Source organism: Scyliorhinus torazame, chromosome 22 (genome assembly GCF_047496885.1).
Source record: "Scyliorhinus torazame isolate Kashiwa2021f chromosome 22, sScyTor2.1, whole genome shotgun sequence".
Lineage (NCBI taxonomy): Eukaryota > Metazoa > Chordata > Chondrichthyes > Carcharhiniformes > Scyliorhinidae > Scyliorhinus > Scyliorhinus torazame.
In genome coordinates this window covers 37,814,545-37,837,885 of record NC_092728.1, presented here as the reverse complement: position 1 = coordinate 37,837,885, position 23,341 = coordinate 37,814,545, and the positions used below count along the sequence as shown (strand labels likewise).

Below are 23,341 nucleotides of genomic sequence, written 5' to 3'. Positions count from 1 at the left end.
CAAAGAGTGAAGGTGAAGTTGAAGTGCAATTATCAGAAATGATTTTTGATTAGATGGTTGAAAAAGAACAAGAAAAGGTGGAGGATGAGGCGGATATTTTTAGTTCAGGAAAATTGGCGGAGTTACAACAGAAAGATGTAGAAATAAAACGGATATATCAGAAAGCATATACGAAAGAGGAATCTGAGAGTATACCAGAGTGTTATTACCGTAAAAGTGATGTCTTGATGACAAAATGGAGTCCTGTACACATGCAGGCGGATGTAAAGTGGGCAGAAGTTCATCAAGTAGTATTGCCGGTAGGGTATGGAAAAGAGGTGTTGCGAGTTGCACATGAGGTACCAGTGGGAGGTCATTCATTTGGGAATAGGGAAAACTCAAGCTAAAATCCAGAAACATGTTTATTGGCCTGGACTACATAAAGATGTTACATTTTGTCAATCATGTCACACATGTCAAGTGACAGGGAAACCTCAAGCAGTGAGAAAACCAGCCCTTAATACCCATTCCAGCATTTGAGGAACCATTTACAAGGGTCCTAATCGATTGTGCAGGACCGTTTCCTAAAACAAAAAGTGGGAATCAATATCTTTTGACTGTAATGGATGTGTCTACTAGGTTTCCAGTACGTAATATTACAGCTAAAAGGATTGTGGAGGAGTTATTTAAATTCTTTACTAGATATGGACTACCCACAGAAATTCAATCGGATCAAGTATCGAATTTTACTCCAAAGTTATTCAAAGAAGTTATGGATAGCTTAGGAATAAAACAATTTAAATCAACTGCGTACCATCCAGAATCGCAGGGAGCGTTAGAAAGGTGGCATCAGCCATTAAAGTCAATGTTGAGGGCGTATTGTCAAGATTATCCAGAGGATTGGGATAAAGGAATCCCATTCATATTGTTTGTAATTAGGGATACACCTAATGAGTCTACCAAATTTAGTCCTTTTGAACTAATTTTTGGTCATGAGGTAAGAGGACCACTTAAATTGATTAAGGAAAAATTGGTGGGTGAGAAATCGGAAATTACACTATTGGATTACATGTCAAATTTTAAGGAACGATTAAACAGAGCAGGTGAATTGGCTCGACAACATTTGAAAGTTGCACAAAATGTGATGGAACGGGTAGCGGACAAGAAATCCAAAGTTCGTAGTTTTGCCAGTGGGGATAAAGTTTTAGTGTTGTTACCAGTGGTAGGGGAGCCTTTAAAAGCTAGGTTTTGTGGACCGTATCAGATTGAAAGGAAATTAAGTGAGGTGAATTATGTGGTAAAAACACCAGATAGAAGGAAGACTCACCGAGTGTGTCATGTGAATATGCTTAAAAGGTACTTTGAAAGGGAAGGAGAGAAAAAGGAGGTTTTAATGATTCTAACTCAAAGTGACGAACCAAATCCAGATGACTGTGAATTTGACATACCTCAAATTAAATTGGAAAATGAGGATGTTCTTACAAATTGGGATGAATTGTTAAGTTACCTTCCAGAGGAAAAACGAACTGACCTGAAAGAGTTATTGATATCACATGGGCAAGTTTGTAGAGATAAATTGGGAAATACTAAAATGGTGTAGATGTGGGAAATACTGTTCCTATCAAACAACATCCATATAGACTTAATCTTTTAAAATTGGCACAGGTTAACAGAGAGATTGAGAGTATGCTTAAAAATGGCACAATTGAAGTGGGTTGCAGCCAATGGAGCTTACCCATAGTGATGGTACCTAAATCAGACGGTACCCAGCGGTTGTGTGTGGACTATCGAAAGGTGAATGCAGTTACAAGAACGGACTCTTATCCTATCCCGCGTTTGGAGGATTGCATTGAGAAAGTGGGACAATCTGCTTTTATTTCCAACTTCCAGACATGGAAAGAACATTTAAAACATCGTATGGAGATCTTCGGTCGACTTCAGGAGGCTGGTGTGGTGATGAATCTAGCCGAAAGTGAATTTGGAGAAGCCCAAATCACTTTCTTTGCGGAGTTTCCGATACCCTCAAGACGAAGGGAAATAATGCGATTTCTTAGCATGAATGGCTTTGATCGAACAGCTGTGCAAAAGTTTTGTGGCGTGATTACTCCACTGATGGAATTGCTGAAAATGTAAAAAACGTAAAAAATTTCAATGGACAGCGGACTTTCAACAGGCATTTGACTGCCTGAAAGCTGTGATCACCAATGTTCCTGTATTGGAGCATTGCACGGGTCTCTGTGGTCAGATTGAACTAGAGTATCTGATTCTAAAGAGAATTGCCGAGGAGTGGAGGAATGGATGGATCGTGCAGAGACTTTGTTCAAAGAGACTGTCAATCAAGAAGAATTTTGGTTGGACGAAGAAGAACAAAGAAAAATGGACTATGTTATTTACCTGTTTGCATGTGTTTTTTTTTTAAAACGAGAAGGTATATTTACTGTGTACATTTCTTAGTGGATGGTGCAAAAGTGAAAAATGAAACCATCTTGAAGTTGATAGTTTCTTTTTTTTTCTTGGGGGAAGGTGTCATGTGAGAGTACCTTTAAGACATGGATGTTTAAGCAATGTACCTTTAAGAAAACAGTGATGTCAGAGAGTGGGTGGAGCTGAGGTCAGGTCAGCCATTTTGCAGTTTAGTTTTGCAGTTTGAAAAAGAGTTTGTGTGTGTCTGTGTTCCCAGAGAGCTGCAGTTTGGAGGAAAAGAGCTTGGGAGTGTCTGTGTTTGCAGTGAGCTGGATCTCTGCCATGAAAGACTATCTCTGGATCATTTGGGTGATTTAAACTCACAATAGTAAAGCCTTTAACCTGATGTGATTCTGTTTAAAGGTGTTAAGTCTCTTGGAAGTTTGAAGGAACATTTTGAGGAATTATTGCAATATTTTCGGAGTTATCTTTGAAGTAAGGGGTGTTAAGGGATCCAATGTTTATTTCAGATGTTAAGTTGAGTTCACAGAATAAACAGTGTTTTGTGTTTAAAAACCCACGTGTGCATAATTGTAATCCCACACCTCGGGAACAAACCGTGTGCTAGAAAAAGCAATAAATACATTAAAGGGAGAAGTTGGTTGAACTCCATGATACATTTTGGGGTTCTGAAAACGCCTCACCCATAACAGAAGAAAGTCCAGAGTGAAACGCCCGTGTTTTGACGCTGGAGTGGAGGCATAGCCCCATTATTGGAGAATCCCGCTCCTGGTCTTGCAGAGAACCAGCATGACAAGATGGGCTGAATGGCCTCTTCATGTTCAGGGATATGAAGGTTAGGTGGGGTTGTGGGATAGGGGGAGAGGGTCTGTGCAGACTAGATAGGCCGAATGGCCTCTTTCTGCACTGTAGGGATTCTATGGTTCTTGGGTATGGGGAGTGTGAGAGAGGGTTAATGTATCGGGGGGGATCAGTGAGAGGGTTAATGTATCAGGGGAAGGCAGTTCAGTGATCATTGAGGTGGACTTTCAAGTCAGAAGCACCTCTAAGATGACTTGCATTGTTGTAGCAGCTTTCACAAACTCAGGTTGGCGCAATGTGCTCCACCATTATAAAAATGGTTTTGAATTCTTGAACAAAAACAGAAAGTACAGGACAATCTCAGCAGGTCTGACAGTAGAGGTGGCACCTTAGTTAGCACTGCTACCTCACAGCTCCAGAGTCCCAGGTTCAATTCCGGCTTTGGGTGGAGTTTGCATTTTCTCCCCGTGTCCGTGTGGGTTTCCTCCGGGTGCTCCAGTTTCCTCCCACAGTCCAAGGATGTGCAGGTTAGTTGGATTGGCAATGCTAAATTGCCCCTTAGTGTCCAAAAGGTTAGGTGGGGTTCCTGGGTTACGGTGGAGGTGTGGGCTTAAGTAGGGTGCTCTTTCCAAGGGCCGGTGCAGACTCCATGAGCCAAATGGCCTCCTTCTGCACCATATGATTCTATGATCTGTGGAGAGAGAAGGGAGCTAACATTTCGAGTCTGGATGACTCTTTGTCAAAGCTTTGAATTTTTGATATTGTTATGATTTAGAAAAGGTGACAATTGATTTGTGCAAAGCAAGGTCTCAAAAGCAGCAATATGATAATGAGCCCAACTCTTCTCCAATAGTGACGTGGAATCTGTTAGATCTATTGGCGAGATCAGGCAGAGTCCTCGTTTGATACAGCAGCTCTGACACTGCAGCTCAGTGCATGAAAAAATGTTATATACTATATTCTGTTGCAGTAATGCTATTAAAAACCCTGGTTTAAAATACATACAGGCAGTATGTCTACTAAAGGTGTAATTAAGAAATCGTAAAAGGTGATGTAATTATTGATTTTAACCATTTACTTGTTTACAGAGAGTGGGCAAAGGAACATTGTTTATATTTTGGATAGTTCCTTGGAGTATAGATAGTAAGAGGGATCGTAATTAGTCCTAGCTAAGAAGATCATGGAACTTAGTGGGATATAGATGATGTAATTAATGGGAGGAGCCAGGGCTGCCAGTAGATTTGCAGTCTGTTATCGGATTTAAATTTAAAATAAAATATTTTTTAGAACGGCATTTTGCAAATATCACGACAAAAACCAACAGATATAAAAACATAAGCCAACCGGCAACAGAGAACAAGCAGCACAGTAGCCTTGTGGATAGCACAATTGCTTCACAGCTCCAGGGTCCCAGGTTTGATTCCGGCTTGGGTCACTGTCTGTGCGGAGTCTGCACATCCTCCCCGTGTGTGCGTGAGTTTCCTCCGGGTGCTCCGGTTTCCTCCCACAGTCCAAAGATGTGCAGGTTAGGTGGAATGGACATGATAAATTGCCCTTAGTGTCCAAAATTGCCCTTAGTGTTGGGTGGGGTTACTGGGTTATAGAACAAAGAAAATTACAGCACAGGAACAGGCCCTTCGGCCCTCCCAGCCTGCACCGATCCAGATCCTTTATCTAAACCTGTCACCTATTTTCCAAGGATCTACTTCCCTCTGTTCCCCGCCCATTCATGTATCGGTCTAGATGCATCTTAAATGATGCTATTGTGCCCGCCTCTACCACCTCCGCTGGCAAAGCGTTCCAGGCACCCACCACCCTCTGCGTAAAAAACTTTCCACGTACATCTCGCTTAAACTTTCCCCCTCTCACCTTGAAATCGTGACCCCTTGTAATTGACACCCCCACTCTTGGAAAAAGCTTGTTGCTATCCACCCTGTCCATACCTCTCATAGATTTTGTAGACCTCAATCAGGTCCCCCCTCAACCTCCGTCTTTCCAACGAAAATAATCCTAATCTACTCAACCTTTCTTCATAGCTAGCACCCTCCATACCAGGCACATCCTGGTGAACCTCCTCTGCACCCTCTCTAAAGCATCCACATCCTTCTGGTAATGTGGCGACCAGAACTGCACGCTGTATTCCAAATGTGGCCTAACCAAAATCCTATACAACTGTAACATGACCTTCAATACCCCGTCCGATGAAGGCAAGCACTGTATGCCTTCTTGACCACTCTATCGACCTGCATTGCCACCTTCAGGGTACAATGGACCTGAACTCCCAGATCTCTCTGTACATCAATTTTCCCCAGGACTCTTCCCTTGACCGTATAGTCCGCTCTTGAATTAGATCTTCCAAAATGCATCACCTCGCATTTGCCTGGATTGAACTCCATCTGCCATTTCCCTGCCCAACTCTCCAATCTATTTATATTTTGCTGTATTCTCTGACAGTTCTCCTCGCTATCTGCAACTCCACCAATCTTAGTATTATCTGCAAACTTGCTGATCAGACCACCTATACCTTCGTCCAGATCATTTATGTATATCACAAACAACAGTGGTCCGAGCACGGATCCCTGTGGAACACCACTAGTCACCTTTCTCCTTTTTGAGACACTCCCTTCCACCACTACTCTCTGTCTCCTTGTTGCGCAGCCAGTTCTTTATCCATGGGGATAGGGTGGAGGGGTTGACCTTGGGTCGGGTGCTTTTTCCAAGAGCCGGTGCAGACTCGATGAGCCGAATGGCCTCCTTCTGCACTGTAAATTCTATGATAATCTATGAAGCCTGCGACTCACCCCGCCCCCTTATTTTCCCCCCTTATCTCCCCACCCACCCAAAACAAAGAAAAAATATGAACCCCCCCCCCCCGAAGCCTTAATTCACTTTAAAGAAGTCGATAAGTGGCTTCCACCTCAGGGAATGTTTGGTACCGAAGCGGCTAACCTCACATTTATCCACATTATACCGCATGCGTCTGCCATGCATGTGCCCACTCACTCAGCCTGTCCAAATCCCACTGAAGCATCTCTGCATCCTCCTCACAGCTCACCCTCCCACCCAACTTTGTAGCATCTGCAAATTGAGAGAATACATTTAGTTCCCTCTTCCAAATCATTAATACATAATGTGAACAGTTGGGTTCCAAGCACAGATCCCTGCGGTACCCCACTAGTCACTACCTGCCAATCAGAAAAAGACCCAACCCGTTTATTCCAGCTTTTTGCTTCCTGTCTGCTAACCAGATTTCTATCCATCTCAAGACGCTACCCGTAATCCCATGCTCTGTAATTTACATATTATTCTGCTTTGTGAGACCTTATCAAAAGTCTTCTGAAAGTCTAACTAAACCACATCCACCTGTTTTCCCATGTCAACTCTACTAGTTACACCTTCAAAGAATTCTAGTAGATTTGTCAAGAATGATTTCCCTTTTGTAAATCCATGCTGACTTTGTCTGATTATACCACTGCTTTCCAAAAAAATCCTTGAATATGGACTCCAGCAACTTCCCCACTATCAACATTAGGCTCATGGGTCTACAGCTCCCTGTTTAATGACCACCTTAAGTGCTCTGGGATGAAGATTATCAAGCCCTGCAGATTTGCTCACCTACAATCCCATTAATTTCTTTACTACAGCACACAGTACTCCAAATGTGGCCTTACCAAAGTTTTGTACAGCTGCATCATCACCTCACGGCTCTTAAATTCAATCCCTCTGTTAATGAACGCGAGAACACCATAGGCCTTCTTCACAGCTCTATCCACTTGAGTGGCAACTTTCAAAGATGTATGAACATAGACCCCAAGAGCAGACCAAGGCAGGCCAGCAGTACGGTTCGATTCCCGTAACAGCCTCCCCGAACATGCGCCGGAATGTGGCGACTAGGGGCTTCCACAGTAACTTCATTTGAAGCCTACAATAAGCGATTTTCATTTCATTGCCAAGAACTCTACCGTTAACCCTGTATTCCGCATTCATATTTGTCCTTCCAAAATGGACAACCTCACACTTTTCAGGGTTAAACTCCATCTGCCACTTCTCAGCCTAGCTCTGCATCCTATCTATGTCTCTTTGAAGCCGACAACAGCCCTCCCTACTATCCACAACTCCATCAATCTTCGTATCGTCTGCAAATTTACTGACCCACCCTTCAACTCCCTCATCCAAGTCATTAATGAAAATCACAAACAGCAGAGGACCCAGAACTGATCCCTGCGCTACGCCACTGGTAACTGGGATCCAGGCTGAATATTTGCCATCCCCCACCACTCTCTGACTTCTATCGGTTAGCCAGTTCATTATCCAACTGGCCAAATTTCCCACTATCCCATGCCTCCTTACTTTCTGCAGAAGCCTACCATGGGGACCCTTATCAAATGCCTTACTAAAATCCATGTACACTACATCCACTGCTTTACCTTCATCCACATGCTTGGTCTCCTCCTCAAAGAATTCAATAAGACTTGTAAGGCAAGACCTACCCCTCACAAATCCGTGCTGACTATCTCTAATCAAGCAGTGTCTTTCCAGATGCTCAGAAATCCTATCCTTCAGTACCCTTTCCATTACTTTGCCTACCACCGAAGTAAGACTAACTGGCCTGTAATTCCCAGGGTTATCCCCATTTCCTTTTTTGAACAGGGGCACGACATTCGCCACTCTCCAATCCCCTGGTACCACCCCTGTTGACAGTGAGGACGAAAAGATCATTGCCAACGGCTCTGCAATTTCATCTCTTGCTTCCCATAGAATCCTTGGATATATCCTGTAAGGCCCGGGGGACTTGTCTATCATCAAGTTTTTCAAAATGCCCAACACATCTTCGTTCCTAACAAGTATTTCCTCGAGCTTACCAATTTGTTTCACACTGTCCTCTCCAACAATATCGCCCCTCTCATTTATAAATACAGAAGAAAAGTATCGTTCAAGACCTCTCCTATCTCTTCAGACTCAATACACAATCTCCCGCTACTGTCCTTGATCGGACCTACCCTCGCTCTAGTCATTCTCATATTTCTCACATATGTGTAAAAGGCCTTGGGGTTTTCCTTGATCCTACCCACCAAAGATTGTTCATGCCCTCTCTTAGCTCTCCTAATCCCTTTCTTCAGTTCCCTCCTGGCTATCTTGTATCCCTCCATGCCCTGTCTGAACCTTGTTTCCTCAGCCTTACATAAGTCTCCTTTTTCCTCTTAACAAGACATTCAACCTCTCTTGTCAACCATGGTTCCCTCACTCGACCATCTCTTCCCTGCCTGACAGGGACATACATATCAAGGACACGTAGTACCTGTTCCTTGAACAAGTTCCACATTTCACTTGTGTCCTTCCCTGACAGCCTATGTTCCCAACTTATGCACTTCAATTCTTGTCTGACAACATCGTATTTACCCTTCCCCCAAATGTAAACCTTGCCCTGTTGCACGCACCTATCCCTCTCCATTACTAAAGTGAAAGTCACAGAATTGTGGTCACTTGCTCCAAAATGCTCCCCCACTAACAAATCTATCACTTGCCCTGGTTCATTACCAAGTACTAAATCCAATATTGCCCCTCCTCTGGTCGGACAATCTACATACTGTGTTAGAAAAGCTTCCTGGACACACTGCACAAACACCACCCCATCCAAACTATTTGATCTAAAGAGTTTCCACTCAATATTTGGGAAGTTAAAGTCACCCATGACTACAACCTGTGACTTCTGCACCTTTCCAAAATCTGTTTCCCAATCTGTTCCTCCACATCTCTGCTACTATTGGGGGGCCTATAGAAAACTCCTAACAAGGTGACTGCTCCTTTCCTATTTCTGACTTCAACCCATACTAACTCAGTAGGGTGATACTCCTCGAACTGCATTTCTGCAGCTGTTATACTATTTCTAATTAACAATGCCACCCCCAAAAGCTGGAGTCTGGTCCGGTAGCCGAACAAAAGCGGGAGTCTAGTCCGGTATAGGAATAAAAGCGGGAGTCTGGTCCGGTATCGGAATAAAAGCGGGAGTCTGGTCCGGTAGCCGAACAAAAGCGGGAGTCTGGTCCGGTATCGGAATAAAAGCGGGAGTCTGGTCCGGTATCCGAACAAAAGCTGGAGCCTGGTCCGGTATCTGAACAAAAGCTGGAGTCTGGTCCGGTATCCGAACAAAAGCTGGAGTCTGGTCCAGTATCCGAACAAAAGCTGGAGTCTGGTCCAGTATCCGAACAAAAGCAGGAGTCTGGTCCGGTATCCGAACAAAAGCTGGGGTCTGGTCCAGTATCCGAACAAAAGCTGGAGTCTGGTCCGGTATCCAAACAAAAGCGGGAGTCTGGTCCGATATCCGAACAAAGGCGGGAGTCTGGTCTGGTATCCGAACAAAAGCTGGGGTCTGGTCTGGTATCCGAACAAAAGCTGAGGTCTGGTCCGGTATCGGAATAAAAGCTGGAGTCTGGTCTGGTATCCGAACAAAAGCGGGAGTCTGGTCCGGTATCTGAACAAAAGCGGGAGTCTGGTCCGGTATCCGAACAAAAGCGGGAGTCTGGTCCGGTATCCGAACAAAAGCGGGAGTCTGGTCCGGTATCTGAACAAAAGCTGGAGTCTGGTCCGGTATCTGAACAAAAGCTGGGGTCTGGTCCGGTATCCGAACAAAAGCTGGAGTCTGGTCCGGTATCCGAACAAAAGCGGGAGTCTGGTCCGGTATCTGAACAAAAGCTGGAGTCTGGTCCGGTATCCGAACAAAAGCTGAGGCCTGGTCCGGTATCTGAACAAAAGCTGGGGTCTGGTCCGGTATCCGAACAAAAGCTGGAGTCTGGTCCAGTATCCAAACAAAAGCGGGAGTCTGGTCTGTTATCCGAACAAAAGCGGGAGTCTGGTCCGGTATCCGAACAAAAGCGGGAGTCTGGTCCGGTATCGGAATAAAAGCTGGAGTCTGGTCTGGTATCCGAACAAAAGCGGGAGTCTGGTCCGGTATCGGAATAAAAGCTGGAGTCTGGTCTGGTATCCGAACAAAAGCGGGAGTCTAGTCCGGTATCCGAACAAAAGCTGGAGCCTGGTCCGGTATCCGAACAAAAGCTGGCGTCTGGTCCGGTATCTGAACAAAAGCTGGCGTCTGGTCCGGTATCTGAACAAAAGCGGGAGTCTGGTCCGGTATCCGAACAAAAGCGTGAGTCTGATCCGGTATCCGAACAAAAGCGGGAGTCTGGTCCGGTATCCGAACAAAAGCTGGAGTCTGGTCCGGTATCCGAACAAAAGCTGGAGTCTGGTCTGGTATCCGAACAAAAGCGGGAGTCTGGTCCGGTATCCGAAAAAAAGCGTGAGTCTGGTCCGGTATCCGAACAAAAGTGGGAGTCTGGACCGGTATCCGAACAAAAGCTGGAGTCTGGTCCGGTATCCGAACAAAAGCTGGAGTCTGGTCCGGTATCCGAAAAAAAGCGTGAGTCTGGTCCGGTATCCGAACAAAAGTGGGAGTCTGGACCGGTATCCGAACAAAAGCTGCAGTCTGGTCCAGTATCCGAACAAAAGCTGGAGTCTGGTCCGGTATCCGAACAATAGCGGGAGTCTGGTCCGGTATCCGAACAAAAGCTGGAGTCTGGTCCGGTATCCGACAAAAGTGGGAGTCTGGTCCGGTATCCGAACAAAAGCGTGAGTCTGATCCGGTATCCGAACAAAAGCGGGAGTCTGGTCCGGTATCCGAACAAAAGCTGGAGTCTGGTCCAGTATCTGAACAAAAGCGGGAGTCTGGTCCAGTATCCGAACAAAAGCTGGAGTCCGGTCTGTTATATGAACAAAAGCTGGAGTCTGGTCCGGTATCTGAACAAAAGCTGGAGTCTGGTCCGGTATCTGAACAAAAGCTGGAGTCTGGTCCGGTATCTGAACAAAAGCTGGAGTCTGGTCCGGTATCCGAACAAAAGCTGGAGTCTGGTCTGTTATATGAACAAAAGCGGGAGTCTGGTCCGGTATCCGAACAAAAGCGGGAGTCTGGTCCGGTATCCGAACAAAAGCTGGAGTCTGGTCCGGTATCCGAACAAAAGCTGGAGTCTGGTCCGGTATCCGAACAAAAGCTGGAGTCTGGTCCGGTATCTGAACAAAAGCTGGAGTCTGGTCCGGTATCCGAACAAAAGCGGGAGTCTGGTCCGGTATCCGAACAAAAGCTGGAGTCTGGTCCGGTATCCGAACAAAAGCTGGAGTCTGGTCCGGTATCCGGACAAAAGCTGGAGTCTGGTCCGGTATCCGAACAAAAGCTGGAGTCTGGTCCGGTATCCGAACAAAAGCTGGAGTCTGGTCCGGTATCTGAACAAAAGCTGGAGTCTAGTCCGGTATCCGGACAAAAGCTGGAGTCTGGTCTGGTATCTGAACAAAAGCGGGAGTCTGGTCCGGTATCTGAACAAAAGCTGGAGTCTGGTCCGGTATCCGAACAAAAGCGGGAGTCTGGTCCGGTATCCGAACAAAAGCTGGAGTCTGGTCCGGTATCTGAACAAAAGCGGGAGTCTGGTCCGGTATCTGAACAAAAGCTGGAGTCTGGTCCGGTATCCGAACAAAAGCTGAGGCCTGGTCCGGTATCTGAACAAAAGCTGGAGTCTGGTCCGGTATCTGAACAAAAGCTGGAGTCTGGTCCGGTATCTGAACAAAAGCTGGAGTCTGGTCCGGTATCCGAACAAAAGCTGGAGTCTGGTCTGTTATATGAACAAAAGCGGGAGTCTGGTCCGGTATCCGAACAAAAGCGGGAGTCTGGTCCGGTATCCGAACAAAAGCTGGAGTCTGGTCCGGTATCCGAACAAAAGCTGGAGTCTGGTCCGGTATCCGAACAAAAGCTGGAGTCTGGTCCGGTATCTGAACAAAAGCTGGAGTCTGGTCCGGTATCCGAACAAAAGCGGGAGTCTGGTCCGGTATCCGAACAAAAGCTGGAGTCTGGTCCGGTATCCGAACAAAAGCTGGAGTCTGGTCCGGTATCCGGACAAAAGCTGGAGTCTGGTCCGGTATCCGGACAAAAGCTGGAGTCTGGTCCGGTATCCGAACAAAAGCTGGAGTCTGGTCCGGTATCCGAACAAAAGCTGGAGTCTGGTCCGGTATCCGAACAAAAGCTGGAGTCTGGTCCGGTATCTGAACAAAAGCTGGAGTCTGGTCCGGTATCCGGACAAAAGCTGGAGTCTGGTCTGGTATCTGAACAAAAGCGGGAGTCTGGTCCGGTATCTGAACAAAAGCTGGAGTCTGGTCCGGTATCCGAACAAAAGCGGGAGTCTGGTCCGGTATCCGAACAAAAGCTGGAGTCTGGTCCGGTATCTGAACAAAAGCGGGAGTCTGGTCCGGTATCTGAACAAAAGCTGGAGTCTGGTCCGGTATCCGAACAAAAGCTGAGGCCTGGTCCGGTATCTTAACATATGTCGATGTCTCTGTTCTCCGGGACAAGATGCAATTATCGATGGTCTGTGTCAGAGTCTTGATCTCATTGCTGGGCACTGATCTTTCCAAGGCTAATGGCATAGTTAAAATTGCAGAATTATTTATTTCAGGAGGTTAGTGAGGTTACAGGATATTGCAGAGAACCTGGAGGCCCACTTACAAAAGGAATGAAAGAAAAAACTCAAAAGTGATCCAAGGTTTCAGGTTTATAAAGGGAAATTACACAAGTTATCTATTTTTTAAAACTCTCATGGGATGTGGTGTCAATGCTTTCCCGTCTCTAATTGCCCTTGAACTGAGTGACTTGCTCGGCAATTTCAGAAAAAGTCAACCACATTGATGTGGGTCTGGAGTTGCATGTGGCCAGACCGGGTAAGGATGGCAGATTTCCTTCCCCTAAGCTCTAAAGCTGGTTCGGTATATTAGTGAACCAGATGGGTTTTTACATCAATGGTAGTTGAGATGGTCACCATTACTGAGGCTAGTTTTATATTCCAGGCTTATTATTATTGAATTAAATTCCACCAGCTGCCTTGGTGGGATTTGAACCCATGTGTCCCCAGTAGTCTAAACTGCTGGATTACTGCAGTCCGGTTTGGAAAGTGCTGTTAAAGGAGCTCTGAAGAGTCTCCGCAGTGCATCTTATGGATGGTACACCCTGACTGGTTTCCCGTTGAATTTTACAAGAAGTCTCCTTTAATATCGGGCATGGCTAACGATTCCTTGTCACAAGGGCCCTTGTCCCCTATGCTCTCCCAGGCTTCTTTCTTCCTCACTTTGAAGAAAGACAAAAATCCCACCGAGTGTCGTTCCGATAGTCCCATTTCTCTCCTGAACGTCACTGCCAAATTGATAGCTAAGGTCGTGCTGCGTTTGGAGCCATATGTCCCAGAGGTGATAGCAGACGACCAGACAGACTTCATTAAAGGTCGACAATTATCAGCTAATGTGCGGCGATTGTTGAATGTTGTCCTCTCCCCCTCTCTGGTTTCTGAACCAGAAGTGATTGTGTCTTTGGAAGCGGAGAAGGCGTTCGACAGGGTAGCGTGGGAATACCTCTTTGAGGCCTTGGGAAGGTTTGGGCTTGGGCAGAAGTTTATTTTGTGAGTCCGGCTGCTCTATAGAGTCCCTATGGTCAGTATACGCACCAGCGCTTTGAGCTCGGGATAATTCTCATTAAGTAGGGGTACTAGGCAGGGGTGTCATTTGTTAGCACTCCTGTTTGCGCTGGCAATTGAGCAGTTAGCAATAGCACTGAGATGACTTCCGGTTGCGGCTATGCGGAGCTAAGTCGCACATTCGGCAGCTCCCGCAAAAAACAGACTTTTTGGGCTCTTTTCAGGGCCCCCAACGGCATTTTTTCGGCGTTTCCCGCTGTGAGAAGGAGAGTACAATAGTTCCCCGACAGTATATGGCTTTTACCAGGAGCGGGGTGACTAAAAAAGTGGTGGTGGACCCGAAGAAGGTGTGAGGGAAGAAGAACAAAATGGCGGCGGGCGGGGACCAGGCAGCGTAGTTGCAGTGGGCGCAGGAGCAACAGGAGGTTATCCAGCGCTGCTTCAGGGAGATTGAAGCGGACCTGCTTGGGCCGATGAAGGCTTCCATCGATAAGCTGCTGGAGACACAGACGTCCCAGGGGGTGGCGATCTGCGAGGCCCGACAAAAGATCTCCGACAACGAGGACGAGATCTTGGGCCTGGCAGTGAAGGTGGAGGCGCACGAGGCGCTCCACAAGAAATGGCAGGAGCGGTTCGAGGAGATGGAGAATCAATTGAGGCGGAAGAACTTGCGGATTCTGGGCCTCCCGGAGGGGCTGGAGGGGCCGGACGTGGGGGCCTATGTGGTCACCATGTTGAACTCGCTGATGGGAGCGGGGTCCTTCTAGGGGCCCCTGGAGCTGGAAGGGGCCCGTAGAGTGTTGGCGAGGAGGCCCAAGGCTAACGAGCTTCCGCGGGCGGTGCTGGTGCGGTTTCATCGGTTCGCTGATCGGGAGTGTGTGCTCAGGTGGGCCAAGAAAGAGAGGAGCAGCAGGTGGGAGAACGCGGAGGTTCGAATATACCAGGACTGGAGTGCGGAGGTGGTGAAGAGGAGAGCCGGGTACAATCGAGCGAAGGCGGTGCTGCACAGGAAGGGGGTGAAGTATGGCATGTTGCACCCGGCGCGACTGTGGGTCACCTACAACGACCGGCACCATTATTTTGAGTCTCTGGAGGAGGTGTGGGCCTTTGTTCAGGCTGAGAAGTTGGACACAGATTGAAGGTCAGGTTGGGCTTTTGGGGATTGCGGTTGACATGTTACTTTTTGAGGGGGGGTCCTTTGCTCTTGTTTTTTTTTCCTTTCTGGTTCGTTGAGGGTGGTTAGGGCGGGTTGGGCACTGTTTAGGTTGGGTTGGTCGGGGGGGGCTCTTGGAGGGGGGTAAGCAAATGGAACAGGGGTGGATGGCCGGCAGTGAGATGGGGCACTGCTGGGGAGGGGGAGGCCCGAGTCGGGGGTGAGGGGACTGGGCCTCCCCCTCACCCCCGACAGGAGCTGTGTCCCCTGTCCCCCCTGCTCTTCGTACTGGCGATTGAACCCCTGGCTATGGCACTGAGGGACTGGAAGGGGTTGGTGCGGGGTGGGGAGGAGCATAGGGTGTCGCTCTATGCGGACGACCTGCTGCTGTATGTGGCGGACCCGGTGGGAGGAATGCCAGAGGTAATGAGGATGTTTAGGGAATTCGGGGACTTTTCGGGGTACAAGCTCAATATGGGGAAGAGCAAGCTGTTCGTAGTTCAGCTAGGGGACCAGGAGAGGGAGATTGGCGAGCTCCCACTAAAATGGGCGGAGAGGAGCTTCAGGTATTTGGGGGTCCAGATGGCCAGGAGCTGGGGGGCCCTGCATAGGCTTAATTTCACAAGGCTGGTGGAGCAAATGGAGGAGGAGTTCAAGAGGTGGGACGCGTTGCCGCTGTCCTTGGCGGGTAGAGTGCAGTCAGTCAAAATGACGGTGCTCCCAAGGTTTTTGTTCCTGTTCCAGTGCCTCCCCGTGTTTATCCCGAAGGCCTTTTTTAGGCGAGTAAACAGGAGCATAATGGGGTTTGTGTGGGCACGAGGGGCTCCGAGGGTGAGAAGGGTGTTCCTGGAGCAGAGTAGTGATAGGGGGGGGCTGGCGCTGCCCAACCTCTGTGGGTACGACTGGGCCGCCAATGCGACGATGGTGCGCAAGTGGGTGATGGAGGGGGAGGGGGCTGCATGGAAGAGGCTGGAGACGGCGTCTTGTGTGGGGACGAGTCTGGGGGCGCTGGCAACGGCGCCGCTGCCGCTCCCTCCAAGGAAGTATACCACGAGCCCGGTAGTGGCGGCTGCCCTCAAAATCTGGGGGCAGTGGAGGCGGCACAGGGGGGAAGTTTGGGCCTCGGTGTGGACCCCAATACGGGGGAACCACCGGTTCGTCCCAGGGAGAACAGATGGAGGGTTTTTAGGGTGGTACAGGGCAGGGATACGAAGGTTGGGAGACCTGTTTGTGGACGGGAAGTTTGCGAGCTTGGGTGAGCTGGAGGAGAAGTACGGGCTCCCTCCGAGAAAACACCTTCAGGTACTTACAGGTAAGGGCGTTTGCCAGGCGGCAGGTGGTGGAATTCCCGCGGCTGCTGCCATGCACAGTACAGGACAGGGTGGGGGAGATCTCGGAAACTTACCAGGTGATGCAGGAGGAGGAGGAGGCCTTGGTGGTGGAGGTGAAAGGTAAGTGGGAGGAGGAGTTGGGAGAGGAGATCGAGGAAGGGACGTGGGCAGATGCCCTAGGGAGGGTGAACTCTTCCTCTTCATGCGCGAGGCTCAGCCTCGTACCGTTTAAGGTGCTGCACAGGGCACACATGACCGGGACAAGGATGAGCCGGTTCTTTGGGGGCAAGGACAGGTGTGTTAGGTGCTTGGGGAGCCCAGCCATGCCCATATGTTCTGGGCATGCCCAGCGCTGGAGGAATTTTTGAGGGGTGTAGCGAGGACGGTGTCGCGGGTGGTAGGTTCCAGGGTCAAGCAGGGCTGGGGGCTCGCAATATTTGGGGTGGCGGAGGAGCCTGGAGTGCAGGAGGCGAAAGAGGCTGGAATTCTGGCCTTTGCGTCCCTGGTAGCCCGGCGGAGGATTCTTCTTCAGTGGAAAGATGCGAGGCCCCCAAGCGTGGAATCCTGGATCAGTGATATGGTGGAGTTTATTAAGTTGGAGAGGGTGAAATTTGCCATGAGAGGGTCGGTACATGGGTTCTTTAGGCGGTGGCAACCGTTCTTAGACTTCCTGGCAGAACGGTAGACATTGGTCAATGGCAGCAGCAACTCGGGGGGGGGGGGGGTTACGTTATTTTTATTTCTGTTTATTTACACTGGGGGGTCTGAGGGGGTGTTGTTTTTGCTATGTTTGCTTTGTGTTAAGTCGGGGAGTTAATTTATTATTTATGTACAGGGGGAGGGGGCTATGGAGGGTTGCTTTTTTTGGGACTGTGTTTTGTACTCAACCCTGTTTGGTTCCTTTTTCATTTTGTTACTGATATTCTGTGAAAACCTTAATAAAAATTACTTTTATAAAAATAGCACTGAGATCCTCGGATAAATGCAAGGGGATAGAACGGAGGGGGGGGGCGGTGAAGAGCATAGGATGTCCCTTTTTACTGACGATCAGCTTGTATATATTACGAACCCAGTCTTCTCTATGGATGAAATAATACCAATTATTTTTTCCCAATTGAAGGGCAATTTTTATGGCCAATCCATCTACTGCACATCTTTTGGGTTGTGGGGGTGAGAACCATGGGGAGAATGTGCAAACTCCACACGGACAATGAGGCAGGGACGGGATCAAACACGGGTGCTCGGTGCCGTGAGTCAGCAGTGCTAACCACGGCGTCATCATGCTGCCCCTGCCACTCAGGAGCTTTAGCTCTTTTTCGGGATATAAACTGAACCTGGAAAAGAGCGAATGTTTTCCGGCTAACCCCCTAGGGAGGGGAACTGATCCGGGGATATTACCAATCTGGCTTGCCAGAGGAAGCTTTGTTATTTGGGTACCCGTTATCTGAGTACCCGGGTGGCCCACGACTGACCATCGCTCCATAGTTTGAACCAGTCTGGAGAGCAGGGCGAGGTCTGACATTCAAACGTGGGCTAACGTTCCTCTGTCCTTGGCGGCAGGATCCAGACTATAAGAATGAACATTCTTCGAGGTTTTATTTCTTGTTCAGTGCTTTCCGATCTTCCTGTTCCTTTTGCTAAGAGTAATAAGTTTGTGCCTCTTTTAGTTGGGCAGGTTAGATCTCAAGAATCCTTGGAGGGTTCCTTCAGAGAGACCAACAGTTAATAATAATAATAATAATAATAGCTTATTGTCACAAGTAGGCTTCAATGAAGTTACTGTGAAAAGCCCCTAGTCGCCACATGGGGGTCTTGGATTACTCAACTTACTCATTTATTATTGGGTGGCCAACATTGAGAAGGTACTGGAATGGTTTGAGGAGCCAGGCCCTATGGGGGGGGGGGGGGGGGGGGGGGGAGAACAGGTGGAGACAAGCTACTGTGGGGGCTAGAATTTAAAAAAATATATAAATTTAGAGTACCCAATTAATTTTTTCCAATTAAGGGGCAATTTAGCGTGTTCAATCCACCTACCTTGCACATCTTTGGATTGTGGGGGCGAAACCCACGCAAACACGGCAAACTCCACACGGACAGTGACCCAGAGCCGGGATCGAACCTGGGACCTCGGTGCCGTAAGACTGCAGTGCTACCACTGCGCCACCGTGCTGTAGGGGCTATAATTAAAGGGCTTTGGCACTTCTTTCCGATGAGGTTCTCCTCGAACCCGGTGGTGGTGTCCACTCTTCAAATATGGCGTTAATTTAGACAGCATTACAGTTGGGTTTAGATGCAACGGTTAGGTCATGGGGAGGGGCGGAGGGGGGGGGTCTTGGGTTATTTAGCGATCTATTTGTGGAGGTTTGCTTGCCTGGAGGTATTTTTGACAAGGTTTCAACCTCCGGTGACAAACTCATTCCGTTACGGTGCATGATTTTGTTCGAAAGGCTTTTCCCACATTCCCCATGGCTCCCCAACCCTCCCTGTTGAGTAGGATCCTATCATTTCCAGGGTTTGGTGGGGGGACCATTTCCAACATCTATGGGCAAATCTTGTCAATGGTGGTGGCCCCACTGGATGAGGTATGGGCAAACTGGGAGGGAAAACTAGGACCTATTTTAGACAAAGACGTGTGTTATGAGGCCCTTTGTGGGGTGAACTCCACGCCCTCCTTAGTCTAAGGACTTAGTCTAATTCAGCTCAAGGAAGTACATAGGGCTCACCGAACTAAAGCTCGGTTGAGTAGTTTCTTTTTGGGAGTGCAAAACAAGTGTGAGTGATGTTCTTCAGGATCTGCTAATCACACCCACATCTTATGGTGGTGTTCCAGGATGGTAAGCTTCTCAGTCTCCTTCATTCGCACATGTCAGCGATTCTTAACATTGGTCGTTGATGGCCATTTTCGGGGTATCGGACTCGCCAGGGCTGTGGACGGGGGTGAAGGCAGATGTTCTCGCCTTTGCCTCGCTGATAGTCCGGAGTCGAGTTCTGCTGGGATGGAGATCTGCTAATCCGCCCAGTGCCTCGGTCTGGTATGGAATTTCTGCATCTAGAGAAGGTCAAGTACATTGCCGGGGGTTGGTCAAAGAGTTCTACCTGAGGTGGCGACCTACCATTTCCTACTTTATAGAGCTGATCGTCATCGGCTGTTGGGGGAGGGGGTTAATTCTTAGTTCTCATTGTCGGGGAAGGGTGGTTCTTACCTGGGTGGGTTTTATATGGTTGGTTCTGTTTTTTCTAATACTATATTTTGTAATATCCGTTTTTCCATGTTGTTATTGTGTATTTTGTTTGTTTGTTATAAATGAAAGCTCTTCAATAAAAATATATTTTTTAAATGTTTTGTCGATGGTACCCACAGCTGCCACTGTGCATTGTTGGTGGAGGAAGTGAATGTTTAAGGTGGTGGCTGGGGTGCCAATCAAGCAGGCTGCTTTGTCCTGGATGGCGTCGAACCTCGAGTGTTGTTGGAGCTGCACTTATCCAGGCAAGTGGAGAGTATTCCATCACACTCCTGACTTGTGCCTTGTAGATGGTGGACAGACTTTGTGGGGGGGTCAGGAGGTGAGTTACTCATCACAGGATTCCCAGCCTCTGACCTGCTCTTGTATTTATATGGCTGGTTCAGTTCAGTTTCTGGTCAATGGTAACCCCCAAGATGTTGATGGTGGGAGATTCAGCGATGATAATACCACTGAATGTCAATCAAATTCTCTCTTCTTGGAGATGGTCATTGCCTTGTACTTGTATGGCATCAATGTTTTTTTGCCACATGTCAGCCAAGCCTGGATATTGTCCAGGTCTTGCTGCATGTGGGCATGGGACTGCTTCAGGACTTACAGAGTCACAAATGGTGCTGAACATTGTGCAGTCATCCGCAAACATCCCCACTTCTGACCTTCTGATGGAAGGAAGGTCATTGATGAAGCAGCTGAAGGTGACTGAGCCTAGAACACTACCCTGAGGAACTCCTGCAGTGATGGATATGAAGTTAGTTGAGTGCCAGGACAGTTTGTTTTTCCAGACGGGGCCCTCAACTTTGTACAACCTGGAGCGATGAGTTAAATGAGAAGATAGAGTGTAATGTATCCACACTTGCTGACAGTACAAACGTTGATTAGAAAGTAAACTGTGCACAGCCCAAAAAGAGGCTCAGTGGGATATATCCAGGCTAAGTGATTGGACAAGAGGTGGCAGATGGAGTACAATTTGGGAAAGTGGGAAATGTGCAACTTTGGTAGGAAGAGTGGAAATGTCAAACATAATTTTAAAAGGTAAGAGACTAGTAAGTATTGGCGTTGAGAGGGCTTTCGGTGTCCTAGTTAGTACATGAATTACAGAAATGGAGACAACTTTTAAAATATGGACACAGATTGATTTGAGATTAAAACATTCTAAAAGCTTCCAATCATGTGAGCTCCTCATGCAATCCATGTTACCGGGGCCCTCCGCCGAGCTGTTGGACAATCTGACATTTTCCGAAAGTTAACATGTAGCACAGGAAAGCAAATGGTTTGTTCGCCTTTATTGTAAGGACATTGGAGTATCGTGGTCAGGAAATCTTGCTGTAATTATAGCAGATCACGCCTGGGGTATTGTGCACAGTTTTGGTCTCCTTACCCAAGGAAGAATATTCTTGCCTTATAGGGAACATTGAATTGAAGTCAAAGATCAATAGTGATCATATTGGATGATGGAGCAGGCTCAGGGCAGCATGGGGCCTACTCCTGCTCCCATGAAAAGTTCTTAGCAGCTAATGAAATGCCTTTGAATGCATTCAATGTTGAGCAGAGCCAGAAATCAATGCAGAAACAAACCTGGATGGCGAGGGACTGATCGATTCACATTGTAATAACGATAAAAGAGATCCTTCCAGAGAAATTCATCGCGAGACACTCCGTACCATTGCCTGCAGGTGGTGCCGGAAGCGAGTACATCCTGGTGTTCCAATTTCAGGAAGACTTCGAGCAGGATGGTGTCAGGCAGTTGGGGGAGGCCCCCTCCCTCCATCCTATCATTCTGAGCTCATGGGCACTGAATGAAAAAAACAAGTCACCACAAAAAGAATGAGGCAGAGTATTGTTTCAGAGAGGAGCGACATGACACTGAGTGACTGACAAACCTTCGATCTCACTCAGGTTCCACTACAACAAGAGTTTCAATAAGATGAAAATGAATGAAATGAAAATGAAATGAAAATTTCATTTCATTTTCATTGTCAGATTGTCAGATATGTGACAAACAAAGAACAAAGAAATGTACAGCACAGGAACAGGCCCTTCGGCCCTCCAAACCCATGCCGACCATGCTGCCCGACTAAACTACAATCTTCTACACTTCCTGGGTCCGTATCCCTTTATTCCCATCCCATTCATGTATTTGTCAAGATGCCCCTTAAATGTCACTATCGTCCCTGCTTCCACCACCTCCTTCGGTAGCGAGTTCCAGGCACCCACTACCCTCTGCGTAAAAAACTTGCCTCGTACATCTACTCTAAACCTTGCCCCTCTCACCTTAAACTTATGCCCCCTAGTAATTGACCCCTCTACCCCGGGGAAAAGCCTCTGACTATCCACTCTGTCTATGCCACTCATAATTTTGTAGACCTCTATCAGGTCGCCCCTCAACCTCCTTCGTTCCAGTGAGAACAAACCGAGTTTATTCAACCGCTCCTCATAGCTAATGCCCTCCATACCAGGCAAAATTCTGGTAAATCTCTTCTGCACACTCTCTAAAGCCTCCACATCTTTCTGGTAATGTGGCGACCAGAATTGAACACTATACTCCCCAGTGTGGCCTAACTAAGGTTCTATACAGCTGCAACATGACTTGCCAATTCTTATACTCAATGCCCCGGCCAATGAAGGCAAGCATGCCGTATGCCTTCTTTTTTAAAAAAAATAATTTTTATTAAAGCTTTTCATAAAATATCAATAACAAAATGAGAAAGAAAAAAGAACCCAACAAAGTTAAGTACAAAACACAATCTAAAAAAGCAACCCCCCGTACCTAAATAATAAATTAACATTAACACCCCGACTTAAGACAACAGGTGTATACACCCCCTCAGACCCTTCCAGTGTAAATAACATAAACAAAAATAAAGTAAACCCCCCCACCCCCCGAGCTGCTGCTGCCATTGACCAATGTCTAGCGTTCTGCCAGAAAGTCTAAGAACGGTTGCCACCGCCTAAAGAACCCTTGTACCGACCCTCTCAAGGCGAATTTCACCCTCTCCAATTTAATGAACCCTGCCATATCGCTGATTCAGGATTCCACGCTTGGGGGCCTCGCATCTTTCCACTGAAGGAGAATCCTTCGCCGGGCTACCAGGGACGCAAAGGACAGAATTCCGGCCTCTTTCGCCTCCTGCACTCCCGGCTCCTCTGCCACCCCAAATATTGCGAGCCCCCAGCCCGGTTTGACCCTGGATCCTACCACCCTCGACACCGTCCTCGCTACGCCTTTCCAAAATTCCTCCAGCGCTGGGCATGCCCAGAACATATGGGTGTGATTTGCTGGGCTCCCTGAGCACCTAACACACCTGTCCTCACCCCCAAAGAACCTGCTCATCCTTGTCCCAGTCATGTGTGCCCTGTGCAGCACCTTAAACTGTACGAGGCTGAGCCTCGCGCATGAAGAGGAAGAGTTCACCCTCCCTAGGGCATCTGCCAACATCCCCTCTTCGATCTCCTCTCCCAACTCCTCCTCCCACTTACCTTTCAACTCCACCACCGAGGCCTCCTCCTCCTCCTGCATCACCTGGTAAGTTTCCGAGATCTTCCCCACTCCCACCCAACCCCCGAGACCACCCTGTCCTGTACTGTGTGTGGCAGTAGCCGTGGGAATTCCACCACCTGCCGTCTGGCAAACGCCCTTACCTGTAAGTACCTGAAGGTGTTCCCCGGGGGGAGCCCGTACTTCTCCTCCAGCTCACCCAAGCTCGCGAACTTCCCGTCCACAAACAGGTCCCCCAACTTTCGTATGCCTGCCCTGTGCCACCCCGAAAACCCTCCACCTGTTCTTCCTGGGGCGAACCGGTGGTTCCCCCGTAATGGGGTCCACGCCGAGGCCCTAACTTCCCCTCTATGCCGCCTCCACTGCCCCTAAATTTTGAGGGCCGCCACCACCACCAGGCTCGTGGTATACCTCCT

The 23,341-nt window shown here is 48.1% G+C and overlaps 1 protein-coding gene across 4 annotated transcripts in view; it reads right to left on the bottom strand.

Annotated features, from left to right (window-relative positions):
- fbxw5 (F-box and WD repeat domain containing 5) overlaps positions 1-23,341 on the bottom strand; it is a 273,144-nt gene that overhangs the window by 217,214 nt on the left and 32,589 nt on the right. For 3 of the 4 annotated variants that reach the window (XM_072488065.1, XM_072488066.1, XM_072488064.1), the window contains exon 2: positions 21,005-21,221. In XM_072488065.1, the coding sequence (XP_072344166.1) occupies positions 21,005-21,197 (193 nt within the window). In that variant the 5' untranslated portion in view covers positions 21,198-21,221. The remainder of the gene's footprint in view (positions 1-21,004; positions 21,222-23,341) is intronic. The other variant, XM_072488068.1, reaches the window with a different exon arrangement.